A 23228-nucleotide genomic window follows, 5' to 3' on the forward strand; every position below is an offset into this window, starting at 1 on the left:
TTTGCTTAACTCTTTGATGAGCAAGAAATTCCAAAATTTCTAGACCCAATATTTTTTTAGACAATTACGTCTACTGAATCAACATCAGACCAAATTGCACTACAGCCCTTCAAAGAGTTAACTTAAATACGTGTCCAAATTGTTTTGAAAAAAGTTACCAATAAGATGGCAAAATATCAATAGTATAAAATGAAAAATATATAAAGGATTATTTTTTGTATAAAAAAGTTTTTATTCACACCATAAAACCGCAATTATAATCCAATAGAAATGAAAATAATTGAAACACTTGCAATAACTTATATAACTGTATTATATCGCATTGAAGTATTTTAATTAATTGTTTATGTACCAATATTAATTTGTATTAACGACCTGGTTAATTATACCTATTACATTTAAATTATTAAAAAAGAATATTTGTATCTCTTTGAAATTTTCTTTTCTATTTCGTTTTTTTCAATTTACAAAGAACACATTTCTATCTGCAATGCAAACTAAATTAATTGTAAATATACTTTATTACTGAAATAATCTTGTTGATTTTGTTGAAAAATTATTATTTAAATTTAATCACTTTACTAATTGTAACATCACCTCGAAAGTAAAGACATATTCAAAACAATGTTTTGCAATTTCAAAATTGTTATAAATTAATTGATTGTATAAAATTTAAGAACTCATGTCGTCTCTTCCTTTTAACATTTTTTTTTTGTTTTCTTGTGACCTTTTATAATGGAGATAATACTTATTTAAAGGAATCCTCCTACATTATGCAATATGCTCGAATACACAGCTCTTCGCTGGTTTTCCGAGTGGAGGATAAGTACAATGTAGCAAATCTCTCATATATAATCCGGCATCAGAACATCGTCATTTCGGCTTCCTGAATTCTTATCGATTCGCAAGTAATCACTCCAAATCTCTGTAGCGGAGATATCTGAGTATATTTTTGTATTTCAAATTAAACTGTAAAGATTTAGTTAACCTAATAGGTAATAATGGAATCAATTATGCTTTCAGTAAGCAAATACAGTAAGGACAATTTCAATTTAGGAATAAATGTTGAAATATAGTTTGTTTGAAAGATGTGCACATAATGACGGTTTGATAGCAATGAACGTTAGGTACAGGGGTCGGCTATCTTTTAGGAGCAAAGAGCCAATTTTTGGAATATTTCTTGGATCGAGTTTAACAGTCGATTCTGCTTAATCGGGACACCCGCTTATTAGGGACAAATACTAAAAAACGGAAACAAAACCGAGCGGAAATAAATGGGAATGGAACATCACATAATTGGGCCAACAGGGACAAATATAATTGTCCCGATTAAGCGGAATCGACTGTAGTTTCATAGTTCCATAATTCCTTCTGAAACTCCATTTATTATTTGTTACTTTTTTTACTAGAGTTATTTTTTTGACAGCGAGTTGTCACCCCTGTGGTACATTTGTGCTATTGAAGAGATATATGCGTGTCAAAAATTGAACATTAAGTATTTACTTTCTGTAAATTACAACACTTCTGAATATAGTATGAGAGAAATACAAAAGGTATTTTCTTATTTTGCACACACAATTATTTATATTGTAAATAAACAAAACAAAACCGAATAGCCGAAAATGTACATTAGTATAGAGTAGACGGCGGCAATCTTTTTGAAGTTAAGAGCCACTTGCCTCTTAAAAAATGGTCTAGGGAGCCGCACACTGCATTGCAATTGTTATTTTTACATGTGAATTTTCCAATATATGCGAGAGCTGGGAGCCACAATTTCTTATAAAAAAAGAACCCAATTGTCTAATCCTTATGACTAAATATATTATTTCTCTGTAAATCAATAATACATAAAAAATGCTTTGCATTTAGATGGAGTGAATGATAATAAGTATAATTTTTAATTTCACAAATATTATTGATAATTTCATAGTTTAATTCTAGTCAAATTAATGTATTTAATCAGTTACTAATGCACGGTCGCACAAGCAAATCTATACATATGCCATTGACGTTGATAGGGATTATTGTGCATTCAATTAATTTGCATATAGCAACGACCACAACACAGGCCTGAGTATACGTGTTTCTATAGATATATAAATATGTGTTATGGATAAAATGTTTTGTAAATAAATAATAACTATAAAGCATTAACCTTTTATGGTTTTCATTACATTTATTTTACTCGGAAATCTATTGAATATTTATACATTTATTTCACATGATTAATTAAACATGATGTTAATAACTCATGTATAAATAATCCGTGTAAAAAAATGAGAAGTATGTTTCTTAAAAAAAATAAAAGTATACAGTAATACTTATCTTTTTACATAGAAATCGACTTAAACTTGTCTTATAAAATATTTAAAAAAAAATCGTCCCATAAATTTGGGTTATTTTATGAATCAAAAATAGTAATGGGCCATTCACCAAAATGGTTTTACAATTCGCATTGAGCCGAAACTTTTCTATAATATTCGTCCAGTAGATCAGAAGGGACACATACAACTTCTATTATTGTATCATCTTCAAGAGGTTCTTAACTAGCAAATCATCTCTATCAGCAATTTATGGCAGCAAGTTCATATAAATTCACCATTAATTAGGGGAATTTTTAATAGTGTAAAAATAATCCTTATAAAAATAGGTTTACGTGTACTTAAAAAATATCATATTACAAATAGAAATCTTAAATTACGTACATAATGCGTTTACAAACGTACGCATAGCGAATGTACATTAATCGGATGATAAATTTCCATAAAAAATTAAGATAATAATAAAGACCACATCTTTCGGTTCTCAAGAACGTACATACTTTTGCTACTTATATGTTGTACTGTAATATTTGTGTATATTTCAATTTTCTATATCCTAAAATGAGTTTTAAAAAGAAATACAATTAAACGTTTATGATATGTGAACGTTACTTCGGTCAAATAATCATGTAAGTATTGTAGAATGTGTGATAAAAGCAACCATTATGTATAAAAAAATCTGAAAAAAAACTTGTATAGTGCTGCTTCGATCAGTGCGGATTCACTATAGTACGGATTGAAAATAAACAAAATTTTAATTCAGCAAAATTATTTTAAAATCCTCGATTAGTGCGGTTTCAAACAAAATATTGTGAAAACTATTACCCGGACAATAGGAGGTATTGCAGTATAGTTATTTATTAAAAAAAGGCTTACCAATAAATAGTAATAATAATAAGACCAAAAATAAGAATTAAAAAAAAGGAATGTTTGTTTTTTGATTATTTAATTAAATAAAATTTTACTAATTGTTTTTAATCAATGTAATATCAAACAATTGCTTAAAGGTTGCCAACTTAAATGCAGCAATCATCCAGCGCTAGTTCCTATGAAAATCTAGCTATTTAATCATAATGATAAACATCTATCAATATCTTCCAATTGCCTATGATTACATAAAGAGCTAATAATGAAAGATCAATCTACTTGACCCAACTTATGTAAATATAACCATTTTAAACGATGATATCAAGGACTTTGTTCAAGCTTATATATTTACCTAAAAAATATAATTAAAATAAAATTCATTAAAATTTACTTCAGTGCGTAAATAATTAATTTACTAAAAAAAATTATAAAAAATAAGTATACATGTCAAGTTTTAAAAAAGATATTGTTACATTTATTTTTATAGATTAAATCTCTTTCTAAATTAATCGCAATAAATATTATTTATTTACAATTTGTATTTGTGTATACTATTTTAATATAATAATAATAATATTTATTAGTCACAATTGTAACTATTTTAATAATCATTGAATTTTTTATTTATGGCATCAAATATTATCAGAATATAATAAAATTAAAAATAAAATTTTATTTATTTTAGAGATGTGGAAAAATATATTATGTGGAAAGGATTTAAGGTCGACTGAACAGTATTAATAAAACAAAAAGCATAAATTTCTCATTCAATTGAACACTTGTTGCACCCCAAAGCAGCTTGAACTTAACCCCTTTGGCACGCATAAAGGATTTATTAGTTGGCAGGGAATTAGGTAACGTAGTTACTCGATTACACAATCCATTTGCACGTCACGTTTCATTATGGAAATTATAGACACAGATGGTTAAATCATGAATTCATTCATTTTTCTTCATTGAAATAAATATTTACTCTACAATAATTCATTGATTTAAATCTTGTTTACAGCAGATTTCAATTAAAAACTACAGTAAAACCTCTTTTAGCGTTTCTTCGATTAACGCTGATTCGATTTGACTAAAAAAGCTCAAAATTTACCTATTAAATTAATGTAACTTTTAATGTAACTTCGTATAACGTTGTTTCGTTTAGTTCTTGTCATCTAGAATCTCTGGTATTTATAAAAATTGAACTTGTATGCTGAAAATTAAGAAGCAAAAATGCTATTTGCTATATTTTTACCGATTCTATATTAAGCTTTTTACACACCTGTTCAGTCTGACGTAACTCAGCTATTTTGTCACATATATAATAACACAGTGTTACGTATACACAATATGAAGATGCGCAGATTAAAAGTAGTTACAGATTAGTTTACGTGTGTAATGTGGAGCTCCCACCAAGTATAATTTAAATAATTCTAAATTAATGCCACGTCTTCAATATACAAATATCGATAAAGAATATTTACTTGATGCATTTTTTTTGTTAATTACTCAACAACACATAATTTTGTGCCTTCATTCTAATAATGAAATGTGTTGTAATTTAATATTGAGTAGCAAGGGGAAACTAAATTTGTGATATATATATACTGCGTATATTGCATATTAGAAGTTTTAATGGCAAATTCGCAAATGCATGTGTGGAAGAGATTGCATATTCTAGGAAAAGCGGAAATGATCAATTAACTGCACGATTTGATTGCTTTCTTCCTATTACATAAATTTTAACCTTGTCCTTTATATATTTTGATTATGTTTTTTTAATAGAAAATATTATATAACATATTTTAGGTATTAAACATACAAGAGGTCCATATTTTATGTTGATATATATGATATGTATTATAGTGATTCTCGGAAAAGCGGGATTGATCAATTAACAATACTGTCCTTATGTATTTTAAATGAGTTCCTTTAAAAGAAAATATTATATAACATATTTGCGGTATTATAGTTAAGTGGTCCTAATTTTATGGCAAGTATCAAGGACATTATAGTGATTCTCGGAAAAGCAGGATTGATCAATTAACAATAATCAGTGCTTTCTTCCAATTCTATATATTTTACACTTATACAGTGGAGTAGCTACAAGGGTCTGCAGTGCCAAAGGGCCCACAAGTATGAGGATCCTCGCTTGGATACTAAATACGCCTCCTCCACCAATCATCATCTGCTTATCCACATAAATCTGGGCCCTCCAACCATGCTTGTGAAAGGGACCAATATTTCTAGCTACGCCACTGCTCTTATGTATTTTAAATTACTTCCTTTAATAGAAAATATTATATAACATATTTTCTGTATTATAGTTGAGTGGTCCTAATTTTATTGTAAGTATCAAGGAGAAACTGTTGACAGTTTATTAATTTCTGATAATATTTGTTTTGAAAGATTCGCAAATGTACGTATTCTCGGAAAAACGGGATCGATTAATTAACAAATGCTTGCTTCCAATTCTATAAATGTTACCATTAACTGAGTTCCAGTAATAGAACATAATTAAGGTACATGCGAATTATTAATTATTTGTAACTATGGCACAATGTCCAGTTACTATGTCATATTTTTAAGGACGGATAAAATGAAACTGTACTGGTCATAAACGTGACACTTTTGGCCTCCGAGCATTTTGTTAAATATCCCCCTTTTCCTTTGAAATATGAAAGCGAATATTTTTATTCGTTTTTTTTTAAAGAATATTTTTTTATATACACATATCTTTTAATATTCCTGATTTGTTTTGTTTTTTTTTTAGAACATTTTTGCTTTATGTAATGTGTATGTAATTTTTAACAACGTTTTTTCTCATAGTCCTTGGTTGATACCGCTATGTTTCCGATGCTAAAGTATACGTTCATGCGTTAATATGAGAATTCATTGTTTAACAATTTCAATATTAACTTAGCTCTATATTAATATCATTTATTTTTATAGTAGACAGACTAAAATTTTAATAATATTATCAATTAGCAATTATATACAAAACCATTTTGCGAAATATATAAATTTAATCGATTGAAAATATATAATTAAGTTATGTATTTTTTAATTAAAAACAAAACAAAAAATTATTCTTAAAATTATGTACACAAAATTATTTTTTATACATAAATGATCGTTTCTTTTTGTTTCTATACAGTCAAATTTCTTCATTTGCTGCTAATTTCTATGCGATTTTGAAGTACTCTATTAGTGCGGTTTGAGATATTGACGGAACCAATTACCCGCACTATGCGAGATATTATAACAAACAGGAAACTAGAAATTATTTACAAAACCTTAATAAACTAAAAGAAATTGAATTTTTTTTAAACAAAAACAATTTAATGGGTTGTAAATTTATAATTAAGATACGTGATTTTAATTTTAAAAAAAAGAATTCTAAAAAATATGTACAAAAAAATTATTTTATATACATAAATGATCGGTTTTGAAGTACTCGATTAGTACGGTTTGAGAAAATTACGGAATCAAATATCCGCACTATGCGAGGTAATATAACAAACAGAATACTAGAAATTATTTACAAAACTTAATAATCTAATACAAATTGTAAAAATTTTGAAACAAAAACAATTTGCAAAATATATAAATTTAATCGGTTGTAAATATATAAGTAAGATATGTATTTTTTAATTCAAAAAAATAAAAAACACTTCCAAAAAATATGTACACAAAATTATTTTTTTTTTGGTCAAGTTTATTCATTTGCTGCTAATTTCTATGCGGTTTTGAAGTAATCGATTAGTGCGGTTTCATATATTGAATTACTGCACTACGCACTATGCGAGGTATTGCTGTAATTTCTTGTAGATGGTTTATTATGAATGAAAACTTAATATTATGTATTAATTGTAGTTACAAATAACTATGCGGTATAAAATCATGGTTTATATATTACTATGATATCTAGTTTAACTTCCTACTTTTGCATCAATTCTTAAATGACATATTTATAAATTCGCATCATAGTTTTGTATACACGTGCGAACACGTACATGAAATTATTTCAACAAATGTTTTTAAATAAGCTTAATTCTTCATTTATAATTCATTTTTATTTATAGAACTACAAATATTTATTCTATAAAATTATTAAACATTTATTTTTCAATCTCATGTTATGAATTAATGAAATAATATTACTTTATTCCCGAATCACATGTATTTTTCACTTTTTGTACAATTTATGTTATTTTTATTCACATTTCTTTAGTAATAATTTATATTTGATATTTTATTTAAATTTACATTTCGTTATTTTTTATCAGGGTTTATTATTCAGTTTATATATTTTTTTATTATTTGTTTGTTTTCTTTACTTTGGACTCAACTTATGTTTTTTAGTGGGGGTAATCTCATGAATGTGGTGGATGCGACTCAAGCACAGCATCCATACGCCACGGGGATTCACACACGATTACTGTCCCGATTAAACGGAATATTATCCCGAAAAAGCGTAGTACATTTGTGTTATTTCATTAGTTTTGTTTCCGTTCTTTAGGATTTGTCCCAATTAAACGGAATCCACTGTATATTATTTTAATAATTAACCAAAATATAAAGTAAAAATTAATATATAAACAAATGTGTTTACAAAATGTAATAACCATGTAATAAAATCACATTTAATTGAATATTAAAACCATCACAGATTGTATATCTGAGCATAGAATACTATTATTCGATATCATTCATAACTAATTGGATGTCTATGCAATTAGTTGCAGATCTTAGAGTAAAAATGAAATATCACGCTAATGAAGACTTAAGGATTGTAAAAAAGAATGAAAGCATCAGAAACTTGTTTAAAAAAAACGCAAATTTAAAAAACTAGAAAACTTTTGAATTCTTTTGTTTCTAGTTACTTTTATATATCTACTAGGATTTATACTAAAATCGACTTAAAGAAAAGCGGTTTACAAATTTCCACTTTTCTACAAAACCGGATTAAACCGGTTTTCGAATTTTCACAAAAAAATGGAATGTCTACAGATCTATCGTGCATACAAAATTTCCAGAAATAGAAAAAACTCTCTCTTGCTACATTTATAGCATTAAATTATTAATCTACATTATACCTCCTTTTCTTTGTACTCTCTAATACTAAAAGCTCCGTTTTGAGTATCTTGGTGCAGGACAAAGTCACATTTCAGGTTCTTCAAGATATTTATGAATTGATTTTTTCAAAGTAATAGCTTACTTTGTTTTTCTTCTTCGCCGCTCTTTTCATCATCGCAGTCATCTTCTATTTAATAATTTGGATACAATCTTGATAATATTTATTCACTTAAAGATCTCACTTTTTAAAACTAGTGGAAGAAATACGTCAAAACGTTCTGTTTATTTAGTAAATTAAGAAGAAGTGTTACTTAGAAACCTTAGAACTAATTTCAGATTTTATTTTTATCTATTCACGTAACAGAGACAATTTTGTGGCAACATTTATATCTTTTAAATCAAATAATTAGTTCATTTTTATATTTTAAGTCTAGGCTCAAAAAAAAACGGTTTTCAGCAAATAAAATAAATTATATCTAATAAATATCTATTTTATTTGAAGAAAATTACCTATTTTGAAAAACGGGTTATTCCCATTTAAAAAAAGGTTTGGAATTATAAAAATGCTTAAAATTGAAGGGTTTTATATTAAGGTATACTGTATATATAATGTATATTATACATCCACCAGCTCCTCCTATAATCAATATCCATTTTTCGAATTCGAAAACCAGTTTCATAGAAAAGTTAAGATTCGAAACCAGTTTTTGTATAAACCGTAATTCGTATGACTATAAAAAGTTAAATATCTTAGAAAGTATGTAGGCAACCAACAACCTGTTTTAATAAAATATTTATCCATCAAATACTTTAGATTTAAGTAAAAAAAAATATATTTGATATATAGTAGAAAATCTTTGAATCTTTGCTAATAATAATTATTATATTGAATTATTGAAAATATTAAATATATTTTTATTATTTTTTTTATTTAACAATTATCATTTGCCCATTTAGAAACAAAGCCTATAGTTTTTACAAATTATATATATATATTAATAAAAATTGAGTTATTTCTTAATTGACCTTAATTAATTAATAATTATAACAATGCGAATATGAATTTAATAAGTTAAAAAAAAATTGAAATAGAAAAAAAGGTTCCAATAAAAAAATGTTATTAAAACAATATTATTTGGCAATTTATGTAAGTGATCTAATATTTGAAAAGTATTTAAAAAATCCACAACAATAATTTTTAATTATTTTCAGAACTAGTATCATTGATTTTCATTCTAATAACGTAGAAACGTATGTTTCTAAAGAAAAAAACATTTTTCGAAATGTTCCAACGCAAATTACATTAAAAAAATGAATCGAACAGAAAAAATCGGCATGAAATTATTTTATAAAAAAATATTTTTTCATTGATCACATTGGAAACAATACTAATGAATCAATTATTTCATAGAATTGCGAGGGAGAAAATAATTGGTCCAATTCAGTGAATAATCGAAAATAACATTTCTCGGAAAACGCACAAAATTACGTTTATTTGACTATTTATACTAAATATACCGAAACCGTGCATTAATTCAAAGGTAAAAGTTCACATTTTCTGAATTTTATTTTATATCATATATATATAGCGATTTGCTCGCTTTGATTAAAATATTGTGAAATTAATTCAAGTTTTATTTAAAATATTTATTAATTATCATATAGAAAAAAAAACTAATTTCTATTAGACTAATCGATGAACTAAGTGGAATCCGGACTATCCGAGGAATTGCTGCGAAAAATTAATCATAAAATATATGAGAGCGATTCTCGTTAGTAATGAAGCATATATGAACTTGCGTCGTTCAAACAAAGAAAAATGTAAATAAAATAATATTTATATAACATCTTTATGCAGGGACAAATAAAAAGTGTCAGGGCAAGCAACTGCAATAAACTCGGATGCAAGGTTATATTGAATCATTGCAACAGGCGTAGATCGATGGAAACTCATGCCCGGAAGGAGGATTATACATGTCCTCACTGAAAATCCCTAAATAATTGCTCTTTCTGTATGAACTTATTTCAATCATTCCAAAATATCATAAGTCAAATTCCTAAAGATTTTATTACAGCATCTTAGTGAGTTGGATAAAAAATAATAACTTAACTTTGATAACATACAATAATACGGGACAAAGCAGTATCTTCAAATTATAGAGTTTCTACTAGTACAATTTTACATTAACTGCCTTGCCTAGCGAAACTTGTAATTTTCATATTTATATTAATTTTCGGATTATCAAGTTAAAATTAAAGTTAAATAAGAAAAGTTGTTAATTATGTTTATTTTAAAGTTTAATTCAGAGCTCTATAATAAAATTTACTGTATAAAATAAATAGATGTGGAAAAAAAAAGATACATGTAATAAAACTTTGTTAATTTCAGTATGAGCGTTGGAGGTATATTCATATTTTATACAAATCTATTAATAAACTGGTTAAGTGTGCAGGTTGCAAGTGACAGTAAGATATCTAATTTTAATGCCAACGTGGAAAAGTGTTCTTACATCACTCATAAAAAAAAATAAATGCGAGTACAGAAATAAATTCTTAATTCGTATTAGTCTCATGAAAAAAGAAAATAATCATGTGTCATACAAAGAAATTAATATTCGATGGAGTTCACAAACAAACTTGGAAAACGAGTAAATACTGAGGACAACTCATGTTTTTTTAACCCCGACTGTGTTGAAATAATGCCTTCAAATAAACAGTATAAGAAGACAAAAAATCATATTTTAGAAAAAGAGATTTTTGCTGGATAAAAATTTAGTTTTAATTTAAAGTTTTCAAAACGGATTGTAGTTCGAAATATTGTAAAAGTTAGTTGTCAAAAAATCAAAATATGACTATTAATTTATTAAGGTCGAAATTATTATCATAATGCTTCCTATTTTAATAAACTAATATTAATTTTTACTATTCCTTTCCTATCACTCATTAATTACTGAAACCACATTATTATGTACAATTAATTAATATTCTGCTGTAAATTTAATGGTTATATCCAAAATTTATTAGAATATTAGGTTTGATGATTTTTTTAGAAATATTTTTAAATTGCAAATTTTACAAAACTTTTAAAAAAATTATAAACTTTAATATATAATATATAGTTAATTATTAGCTAAAAACTCATTAAAGCCAAACGGATCGATAGGCCCCGCTTTCACGGTCCCTATGCGTACTGAACATCGTGATCAAGCCAGCATATATAAATTACCGTGCAAGTTAATTATGACATATCCACATTATTAACATTTGAAATCGTGATTGCTATAGCATTTGATTAAAAATACGCACAACTACCACTGCTATTTCGTGTTAGATCCGTTACATTACAGTGGAACTGAGAATTTCTCACAACTTTGTCCCTTCAATATACCATGTGTGTACCGAGTTGTTATAGTATTGATTTGCTAAGTATAGTATTATAGAAAATACACCTCTATTCTTCTCTGTATGATATCTATTATGACTATTCGGACAACTCCGACAAAATCTTAATTCAAATTCTTTAATAGCTGGTTTTTTACAACGGTTACTATTAGAAAATTATTCATAAGATTTTTTCCTAATTTTTGTAATATATTTAAAAATAATTTCCATAAATATTTTAACAATTAACGTTGACTATAAAATTAATTCCATTAACATTTTTTTCTTTTTAAGTAAATACATGATTAAAGTAATAATAAGTACATAAAACATAATGTATGAATAAATTTTATAAGTGTAACAAAATTTAATGTTCATTCATATTTATAAGTAGAAACAAAAAATACAACAATAAATTTAACAAATAATAAAATCTATTTACCAAATTAAGTTTTTTAAGTGTAAATAATAAACCTACTAAAAAATAAATTTAAATTGTCAAAAACAATCTGAATTTTCTGTATTAAAAAGAAGAAACAAATGATGAATTAATTATTAAGGAACTAATCTCATATCAAATCCCGTTATTTTTTACATTGCGTTGTAAGTGTTTCTTTTACTTTTTTTATTTTTGTTTTAATACCAAAATACCGGTTTTTTTTACGTCAATACCGGTTTTCAATAACAAACAAAAATCCGTTGAAAACAATCAATATATATCTTTTTATTATTGTTACAAATACATTACATATATATTGTAATTGTAAAGTTTGTGAATACCTTGGCATACAGAAAAAAAAGTATATTTCTAAATGACCCAAAAATGTCTGGATGGAGACAAACGAATAAAGACAAGTCTACAATGTTTAAGTAATTTGCATGGACTTTAATATCCGCCGTACAGCTGCGTGTTTTCGGGAGAGTACCGTAAGGACTATAAATAGTATTTTGGAATATTTGGCAAATTCCCATTGGTGTCCCCGGTGGATTAGTAGAGCGGACGTTGTAGAAATATGATGTACATATTGATGATACGAGTATGGACAACAACGTACCGACGAGTTGTCAACATAAGTCGCCCTATGTCCAAAACTATCTCAATTTCAAATAAGTACACTAATTGAGTGATTTGTCAGGAGATCAGAAATCTTCTACCGCATTTCCTGGGCATGTGACCAACAACTCACGTTGGGTACGCAGCTAAACTCAATATTATTACCGCTCCATCAAACTGCATGTAGGTCTAGGTCACGATGCTATAATTCAGAATGTGATTTGATCGATCGTTTATGACCATAACACCAGATGTGTTTGGCAATAATAAGGAAAATTTTAACTTCCGGAGACATTACATACGAAAAGTGCGGGTAATCAGTTCCGCCAATATCAAGGACTGTTTAAAACCGGACTAATCAAAGACGCCTCAAAATAAACTACACAAAAAGGCATTTGATCTATAAAAAAAAATAATTTTGTTTACTATTTTTTTATTTTGTAAATTAAAATTTAGTTCTTTTTGAAATTTTCAAACCAGACCATAGTGAATCTTGACTGATAAAAACCGCACTATGCGAGGTATTAGCTGAATCGATTACACGCATAACTTATAAATAAAATACGTAATAAATACTGTTGTTTAATCATATTTTCTAGTAATCGTTTCCTCCTGAACTGTTTAAAACCGGACTGATCGAGACTTAATTCCTGAGAGATAAAAACAATCGATCATTTATGTATAATAAAATAAATTTATATACTACTTATTTTTAATTTATTTGTATCTTTGTAAAATTAAAATTAGTTTCTTCAGCAATTTTCAAACCAAATCCGCACTATGCGAGATATTGGTAGAACCGATTATATACATAGTATTGCTGTACGTATTTTGGTTTCATTAAAATTTACTAAAAGATATTATTACATAAATTACTGTAATATGTAAAAACTTTGCAAGAAATAATGGTAAAAATTACTTTATCAAGAGAGTATGAATAAATATATAAAATTTTATAAAACTTATCATGTAAATTTTTTAGATTTAGATTAGGAATTTCAAAGAAATGAGTAGAATATGATAATCCACATATCCAACAATTTATTTATAGCCTACGTTTCTCATATTCCTTTTTAGTATATTTTTGTTAACCGGACAAAGCAGAACATGACAAAAGAAAAGATAATAAAACAGAACAGTTGCAAATAAAAAAAATGCCCTATTCTATTTTGTTATGTCATTTTGTAACCGATAAAAATAATTATTTTAAAAACAATCTAAATAATAACAATTTAAACTAATTTCATTTCCTTGCACATCTTTATTAACATTTCTGTGTTATTAGTCTTTTAAATAACAAATGTGCGCAAATGTAGAGAATGGGACTTTTGGAAAGAGGATTAAAAGTTTTAGTCATCATAAATTCAAAAACCATTGCGAGGATTATAATCAATTAAAATGAACTTATAAATAGTAGACGTGACTACACGGAACTAACCGAATTATTTGAAAGAAGAGGAACATAAAAAGTGTTAGTTTGTAATAAATTTTCACAATATTTCAGAGATTGTGTGGAATAAGATATAAATAAACTATCTCTAAAAAAATAGAAAATTATAGATTTTCTATGGTTTTTCTCAGATCAATTTTACAACAATAATTTATTCTAAAAAAAACTTGACTAGATAAATCAAAAGTTGAAAAAGTTTGAATTCTCATACTGATTATAAAATCTATCTATTTTTCCAATAAACATTGTTATTTAAACCAAATACGATATAAGTCAAACAGATAATAAAAAAATAATACCCATCACTTTGGTATATGGAATTCCATTAATCTCGATTTACGTTGTTTTTAATTTAATCTTACAATATGCAACTAGCAACTACGTAAGATTCATGAATTAACATAAAATATACATTTTTTAAGACAAAATAAATATGTAATGAATGCATGAATTAAGTATGTATTCGGTTGGCTAATTTCGGTTTTCATAAGTAAATAACGTTATGTTCTTATTGGAAGGACATCTGTCAATGTTATGATGTCCTTTGAAAGATGTCACTTTCAGCTTCCTTTAGAAATCAGTTGCATCAGAAATCAATTGGAATCATTTTTTACAGTAGTGCAAATATAAAAAGAAGAAGATATTATAGTCACCTATATAAGTGAATCTATTTAATGATAGCTGGGATTTACAAAGCAAACGTGTTGACCCAGAACAGAAGATAACTAAAGAAGTAAAAAAAAACGTGATGACTAAAAAAATAAGGTAACTGAAGATAAAACCAATAGTTAATTCATAATGAATGTGTAATTATCATAATCTACAAATACTAGTCACTAATATGAGTCAATCTATTAATTGATAGCTTGGATATGCAAAGTAAACATGATGACTAAAGAAATAAGGTAAATGAAGATAAGGCCAATATTTAATGCAAAATGAATGTAGTCATGACTAATGAACATAATCTGCATATACTACGTTAATAGTCACTGATATGAGTAAATCTATTCAATGACAGCTTCGATTTGAAGAAAAAACGTGATGACTAAAGAAATAAGGTAACTGAAGATAAAACCAATACTGAATCCATATTGAATGTACATATGGGTAATTATCATAATTTACAAATACTAGGATAGAAGTTACTAATATGAGTCAATCTATTTACTGATAGCTTGGATTTGCAAAGTAAACATGATGACTAAAGAAATAAGGTAAATGAAGATAAGGCCAATATTTAATGCAAAATGAATGTATTAATGACTAACGAACATAATCTGCATATACTAGGTTAATAGTCACCTATATGAAGAATGTATTTAATGACAGCTTAATCCATAAAGAATATACACATGAGTAATTATCTTAGTCTACAAATACTTTGCAAAGTAAACATGATGATTAAAGAAATAAGGTAATGACTAATTGTCATGAACTGTATGTGAAGTGTGAAGTAGTCACAGATATATGTTGATCTATTTATCGTTAGCATGAATTTGTAAGAGTAAAGTAAGTCTACTTAATAAGGCAATAATTTTCAAACACTCTGCCATAATTAAATTATTTTCTAGTGAAGTCCAAAGCATAATACGTGCCGCCGAACTATATCTTCAAGTATGCTTTGGAACGAAAAAAGGTTGAAAACCCAAGTACTGATGTATTGAATATATTATCAAAAGATGATGTATACCAAAAGAATTATATAAGTTTATTTTGTACAAAAATCAATATTTTTTTTACTTTTATTATTCATTCACAACCTGCCAACATCTCTGGCTATAAGTTGAATGTTTATTAATCAATATAAAGCAAGAAACTTTTAAAATTTTCCTATAAAACTTTAGTTGGTTACATCCCCACGCATTTTATGGAGTCTCTAATACATTCATTATATAATACACATTGACATAGTTGGCTAATTATTTGTCACATATCAATTATGTCATTGTACACACTAATTATATACAGCAATACCTCGTATAGTGCGGTTTCGATCAGTCCTAGTCTGGTTTTGAAATTTTCAACACAAACTAAATTTTAATTGACAAAATACAAATAAATTAAAAAAAAAATACAGAATTATTTTTGTTTATACATAATTGTATGAAACAGTTATTGTAAAAACAAATAACTAGAAAATTGACAGCATTTACGAACGATTAGCATTCAATGGATAAATCTAAGCAAATTTTGTACATTTGTCCAAAAACAATCAAATAGACATATTTGTATTATAGTGTAGTATATTATAAATTAAGCACATCCAATAATTTTAGTAATTCCAATTTTTGTAAGTTTTATTATTAATAAATTAATATTTTTTCTTATTAAAATCACAATTTTATCCATGATACATAAAAAGCGTTAACTCATATATAAATATGCACTACCAATAAGCAATACATCTGAGAAATAAATTTTATTCACAACAAATGCAGTACACATTTACTAGTTGTCTAAATTATAAACTAATATTTCTTCGCATGAATTCAATGTTAATATTAATTATTTAAAAATTATGAATGCATAATTAACATATGTAAATTAACTGAAACCGGACTAATCGAGAAACTAAATACATCTAAGAAGATATCGCACAAAAAAATACGCACTATTACGAATGTTGTAAAATGTGATACTAAAGATAAATATGATATATTTTAATGTGTTAATAACTATTCATTATATTTTTTGTATATTCAAACTAATACAGTTGTAGCTTGACAGAAATAAATTTATATTCATATAATTTAATTATAAAATTCATAGTGAATAACACTTTTTATTAATAGATGTTTATTGTTTGATTTTTGATTTTTGAAGGTAAAAATAAATTTATAACTCATTGTTTTTTGAGACTTTCACTTTTATAGTTATAGGAATCGATCGATATGATAGGAATATAGTAAATATAATGCAAGTCAATATAAAAATAGGAAAAAATAATACAAATTAAATCATATGTATATGAATTCAATTGAAGACATTGGCTTCTGCCCAATTTTACTAATTAAAATCTCAAATTGTAAAATACCAACATCAGATTAGTATCTATTGACCGGTTTATAGAAATTCAATATAGACGATTTATCTTTATTGTTATGTCTTCCATTTCTTAAGAAACTTATTACAACACATCAATTGAGACGATGAACTACGTGAAACAACTTTTTTCTAGCAAAATAATTGCCTAGCTTGATATTTCCAGTTCTTAAGTTTTTTTTTTATAAAATTCCAATGGAATTTCAATCTGCTAAAGACTCTTTTTAATAAACTTAATTAAAAACTTGATAATCAATAGGTTCATATTTTAAAGGTATTTTGTATAAAACTAACTAATTTAGTATCTTCTGAATAAACATGATTACAGAAATACCTCGCATAGTGCGAATAATCGGTTCCGTCAATGAAATTTTCAAACCAGTACGAAGGTATTGCCTAATTTATATTTTACCATAGTACAAAAAAAATAAATCCAAATGCAACTTTATATAGTTTGAGACATTCATAAACAACAAATCACAATGGTATAATTATAAATCAATAGATCACGATATAATAGCCCATTGTGTACATGTTTTCAATTACCCAATAAATTTGATTGAAATCTTGCAATGATTGTGATGTTAGATTTGCTGAATAAACAATTGAAATTCTTAAATTCACATTACTTTTATGTAACTTTATATTTATTTAAAACGGTATTGCTGACTTATTTATAGTTGTTCTCTGCTTACATAAATGTGATTTTTTTAAATTTTTTGTCTAGTTTCTAAATGAAACATTGCAAAGTCATGCATTTAAAGATAATTATTTAGTTTTTTTCTTGAATAGTAAAACTTAAGTACAATTATAGTTAAGTAATATCACAAGTTCTCTATTGTGGTGAAGTGCATGTGAAGTACAATAATAATAAACGTAATAAAAAATGCACCAAATCAATAGAATCAGGTGGTTTATTGTTCATCAAATTCATTAAGCTTCGTTTTATTTAGATTATTTCTTAACTCATTTAATGAAAATATTTACCTAATACAAAGTATGATTAGTTGAAAGAATGTTCGAACTGCTAGGATTAATTTACAGGTATCTCAAAATTATGCACATTTTTTTCTATATTTTTATATAACAATTTAATATGTATGTTTACCTGTATTATTTTGATTAGCTACAAAAGATAGTGTAAAACTCTGAATTAGACACAGTGTTCGATTAACTACAGTAAACATTGTAAAATTATAATGAAATATGTCAATTATCATTAAATTTCATTTTTTACTATCATTAATAATAATTGTTGCTAAAAATAAACTGTTTGTAAATTATTGTTTGATGTTTCGTATATTTACATCAAATTATTAATAAATATTAATTGGCTAAAAACTGTAGTTAATAGCCTTTTCCTTATATATTTATGTATACAATAAATATTTTACTTTAAATTGTTCGAAAATTTAATATAACATTGTTTTGTGACATTTTTGTGTGACTGATAATATAGGCACAATATAATTTGTTATTAATATATTTATAATAAATATATGATATTTTTGTTGTTATAATCATCATTCATCTGTACTGTAAATAATTATGAATTCCTTTGAAAGTTCAAAGAATTTAAAGCAAACTGAATTATGAGTGAACCGAATGTGGAATTTCAGTAAAACAATAAGAAACGAATGGAAGAGTACGAAGAAGAGTAGGAGGTTCTTAACACCCTTGAGCTATTTGCGTTCTAAAATTAAAGTATCAGAAAAATTTCAGGCTACTAACAGAATCGTTCCGGGTGGGCTGAATTTAAATACTTTCACGTGTGCGTTACAGATACTGGGCGTATATTGTGGTTTGGCAATAGTAAAACGTTTCTTACAAAATAAGAAATTATTGTCATTGATTTATTACAAATTCGTATTTATTATGAAATGTTGTACTTACATGTAAACGCTGTAGATTAACTTCGGCAGCCAATTGTTCGGAGCTGCCTCTAAGGAGTTGTTCCAGCAATTCGCTGGACGCCTCAGTTGGAGCGAATCCTTCTAGCTTCGATGGGCTGGACGTAGTCCTCTGATGACTGACAACTAATTTCCCGTTGTTGTCTGCATCTTGAGAGTCCACGCTCACTTTTCTTTTAGTCACTGGTTTTGTTGGGGACAATAGATTGTTTTTAATATGCGTGTCGTCCAATGAATGATTGGCATTGCCGCGACTACGAGTCACGTACTTTGGTTTGGGGTCGCCGGCACCTACGGAACTGCTGGACGACAACGAGACCATGCTGCAGGTGCCGCTTCCTGTGGACAAATCCTCCAGGAACTTCAAATCATTCGAGTATTGCGTTTTCCTTCCGGCCTCAGGCTTCTTCATTTCGGCCTCGAGCATCTGTCCGTAAGGTCCGCGGAGAGGACGCTTCGAGTATCGCCTTGGAATGTGGGGGCTGAGGATATCATTTCCCACGCTCGTCCTACTTTCGCAATCGGATACATCTGTCAACGCGATCTCAGAACGGTGATCTGGTTCGCCTTCCGACAGCGAGTCAGCCCTGATCAACAGTGACTTCTTCTCTTCTGAATTCTGGGCAGATAGGACGGGACGGTTCCAATCAGGTGTCTGGGCATCATCCTCTGGACTCAAAGACTCCTGAGGTGTAGTCCATGCGCTATCCGTCTTCTCCGGATTGCTTATTTGCAGCTCCGGTATAACGATCGGCTGTGTTGGTGGTTGTTGCTGGAACTCCGAATCCTCTATAAACTGAGATATCACTTCCCCGGTCGCCTGATAGGCGTTCGGCCACTGTGACAGGTACATGCCTTTCCTCCTGCGCGACTTATCACGCTTCTTCTCCTGTGCGTTTGTAGAGTCCTTTTCCAGGCTCACTCCTGAATTCCTGACTACACACTCCGGTGCAGGATCGGTGGACTGCGGGCAGTTTTGCTCCTTGCAACCCTGATAGATCATCTCGCAAATGCTATTCACATCTGTGATGTTGATTGTCGGCTTGATCATCGATTCGCCATCGGACTGATCGTTGCAACTAAGGGAGCGGTTGGCGGAGGCGGTAGAAGTTTTGGTGCGGGGCAGTGTCAGAGCAGCGCCGCTGATAGAATCATCCGAGAGGACGTTTTCGGATGGTCCTTGGACTCGTCGCCTGACATACTTTTTGTCGTGAGTCGAATAATCTACTTGCGAGAATGAGGCACTCCGGTGTGGCACATTTCGCTTTCCGTTTTCCTCTTGATCGATGGCCACCGACGTTGCTGATGTTGATGAGGGCGTCGTTGTTGTGGTCGCCGTGTTCGTCGAGGCCGCAGCCGCAGTAGTAATTTCGGGGGAGTGTGGATTTCTTGGCGGCATGAACCTGGTGCGGGGCGGTGGCACTGGTCGGTCCCTCTTCAAGCGATCTGTGAGCTCCTTCAGGCGCAGCTCGTTATCCCGCTTGTCACGTTCCCTGGTCTTGGTGGTGGTGCCGCGGTTACCGCCGAAGCGGAATCTAGGAAGACGGTCCAGGTTGTTCGCAAGGTCAGCAGCAGCGCCGGCGTCGCCGTCTCCGCCGCACTCGCAAAGACGATCGTAAACGTGCGAACGGACGAATGCCCGCCGCCTCAGCTGTGTCTTCAGCAAAGACTTCGATGAGTTAAAAAGTTGATCGCGCACTGTCGCTTGTTCGGCCAGATCTGACGATGCATCCTCAGCCATCCTCACTCTATTTACGCAACTAAATATATCACGGCTATTAATAGGTGACTGCGTTAGCAGCGGGATCCGGGAGACGGGAACGGGGCCAGGAGTAGAAGGCCAGCAGCATTGGGACCGGTAGCGCGGCCCCGCTCCCGGCGGCGGTGGTGAAACGGCGCCAAGACGTACCCCATAACGCACGGATCCAACTGTCACGAATCTGAAACCATACGGAAGAACAACTTTAGAAATAGATATCAAATACATCAACAATTACTTGCTGAGGTCATAAAACAACAATCAGTCAAATACAAAACTTTCGTAAAATAAAGTTATCCGGTTTTCGCATATTAAGTGGTAACATCTTCTTCTTGATGTTAGTTTTATACTTATTTTAACTACATAATTAGTGACGGAATCATCTATCTCTCCAGTTAAATACATTTTAATATCTGTGAGTAATAAAAACTTTAAATATAAATAAATACGCAATGTAATAATTAGTAACTAGCATTTTGCATATTAAAAACATTCATCTATTTACATAACATTAGTGATGCCAATAGTTGAGTAAACTGTCCTTCCGTCCTCTCAAAGTATATAAAGTTCTATCATTAAGAAAATAATGTTTAAATAATAATCATTTACTTACATTTGTTAAATCTAATTATTATATTAAGGCATAAAAATTATAATCAACTAGAGTTACTAGTTTTTTTTTTAATTAGAAGTAATTTACACTACTTTTGCCAACTGTGATTACAACTTTGTCAATTCTAAATTTTAACTTTAAACATCTATAAAAAAAAAGCTACTTCGAATATTTCTCTAAAATTGCGACTTTATTTCAAATCAGTAATTGTGGTAATATTTTGATATCATTATAACATCGAAAATATTAATAGAAATGTCTATACCATGATTACAGATTTTGAATATAAAAGCTTCACTTCTAAGAAAACTGTGCAAACTTCTGACAATAATAATATGTAATAAATTATGTAATTGTATAATTGTTACAATAAATATTGTTATTTGTATATTTTTCTATTAATCAAACAAAAACAATAGCTATGACGTTTTTATGATTTTTATGTTTCAATATAAACATATAAACTGGAAATATAATTCCAAGAATTAGAGTTTTCAGAAAAATTTTGAAATGATCTTATAATTTTTTTATCTTTATTTATTTATCCCGACAATCAAAATCCCGACTATATCGAAATCCCGACAGTGTCTTTTATTATTATAAATTTCTACAATACCATTTTTATGGTAGTCGGGATTTTGATTGTCGGAATTTTGACATAGTCGGGATTTCAAGCGTTGGGATTTTAATACAGTCGGGATTTCGAACGTAGGGATTTCAATAGACGTCTTTCGGTTGTCGGGCTTGCTATATAGACACCATACAAAGATATGCACGATTATTGGTTATATCGTTGAGAAGTCTTAGTAGAGTTTTTATAAACACTTTATCATACAATATAAAATTATTAACAACTTATATGTCTAGCTTCCAGTTGCTATGAAGTATGGGTTCTAATATGAATATTAGGACTATTTTAAGAGTTGTGTTCCACTTACTCCTCTATAAGAATAAGAATTAGGACTTTTATGAGTATAACTAGGATTCATCTTATTTATTATTTTATCAAATAGTACAATATTTGTAAACGGATATAACAGTAGACATTACACATTGATTAGTAGTGGAATCTTTCGAAAGTAGAAAAGTACTAAATAGTTATGATAAAATACATATATAACAAATATAAATAATACAACATTAATATATTTTTCTCATAAAGTTTTTATTTCAACTATAACCAATTATCTTGCTATGCTACATAATTGCAGAATTTTCTTATGAAAGTTCACATTCCATCACTTTGTGTAATTTTCCAATTTGATCGTGTGCCAAGTTAAACCGTGTGCCGGAAGTTAATAAAAGAAATCAAACAAAGCAATTCATTCAAGATATGAAGACATAAAAACGCATTCAAACTAAACGATCAATTGAAAATATTGACCTTTCCAACAAGATGATGAAACATGCCATATATACATGTGGTAAAACTATAATATTATTGCAGTCAAAATTATTTTTTCAAGGGCAGAAAGACTTATGGCAGTTATCATTGTTCAGTCAAATATTTAAAATTATTATGTGACATTATTATTTAATATACAAACATTTCATTGAGATACATTTTTTCTCTTTGAAGCTAATGTATTTCAATTAAATATTGTCAATAAAAATAACATGAAAATATAATTAATCCATAAATTCAGGTAATAATTAACATAGCGTAATTTATATAAAGTTAACCAAATATCTAAATATAATATAAAATTCTTTGATTACAATAATTCAGCAATTCCCGAAATCACTTTATTTCAATTGGTT

The 23228-nt window shown here is 28.5% G+C and overlaps 1 protein-coding gene across 2 annotated transcripts in view; it reads right to left on the reverse strand.

Annotated features, from left to right (window-relative positions):
* The window catches only part of LOC108556444 (rho guanine nucleotide exchange factor 17), a 51830-nt gene extending 30570 nt beyond the window's left edge, over window positions 1-21260 (reverse strand). For both annotated transcript variants that reach the window (XM_017912585.1, XM_017912576.1), the window contains exon 1: window positions 19079-21260. In XM_017912585.1, coding sequence (XP_017768074.1) covers window positions 19079-21082 — 2004 coding nt within the window. In that variant the 5' untranslated portion in view covers window positions 21083-21260. The remainder of the gene's footprint in view (window positions 1-19078) is intronic.
* Between the last annotated feature and the right edge of the window lie 1968 nt (window positions 21261-23228).

This window comes from Nicrophorus vespilloides, unplaced genomic scaffold, assembly GCF_001412225.1.
Source record: "Nicrophorus vespilloides isolate i.1.1-1 unplaced genomic scaffold, Nicve_v1.0, whole genome shotgun sequence".
NCBI classification, from domain to species: domain Eukaryota; kingdom Metazoa; phylum Arthropoda; class Insecta; order Coleoptera; family Silphidae; genus Nicrophorus; species Nicrophorus vespilloides.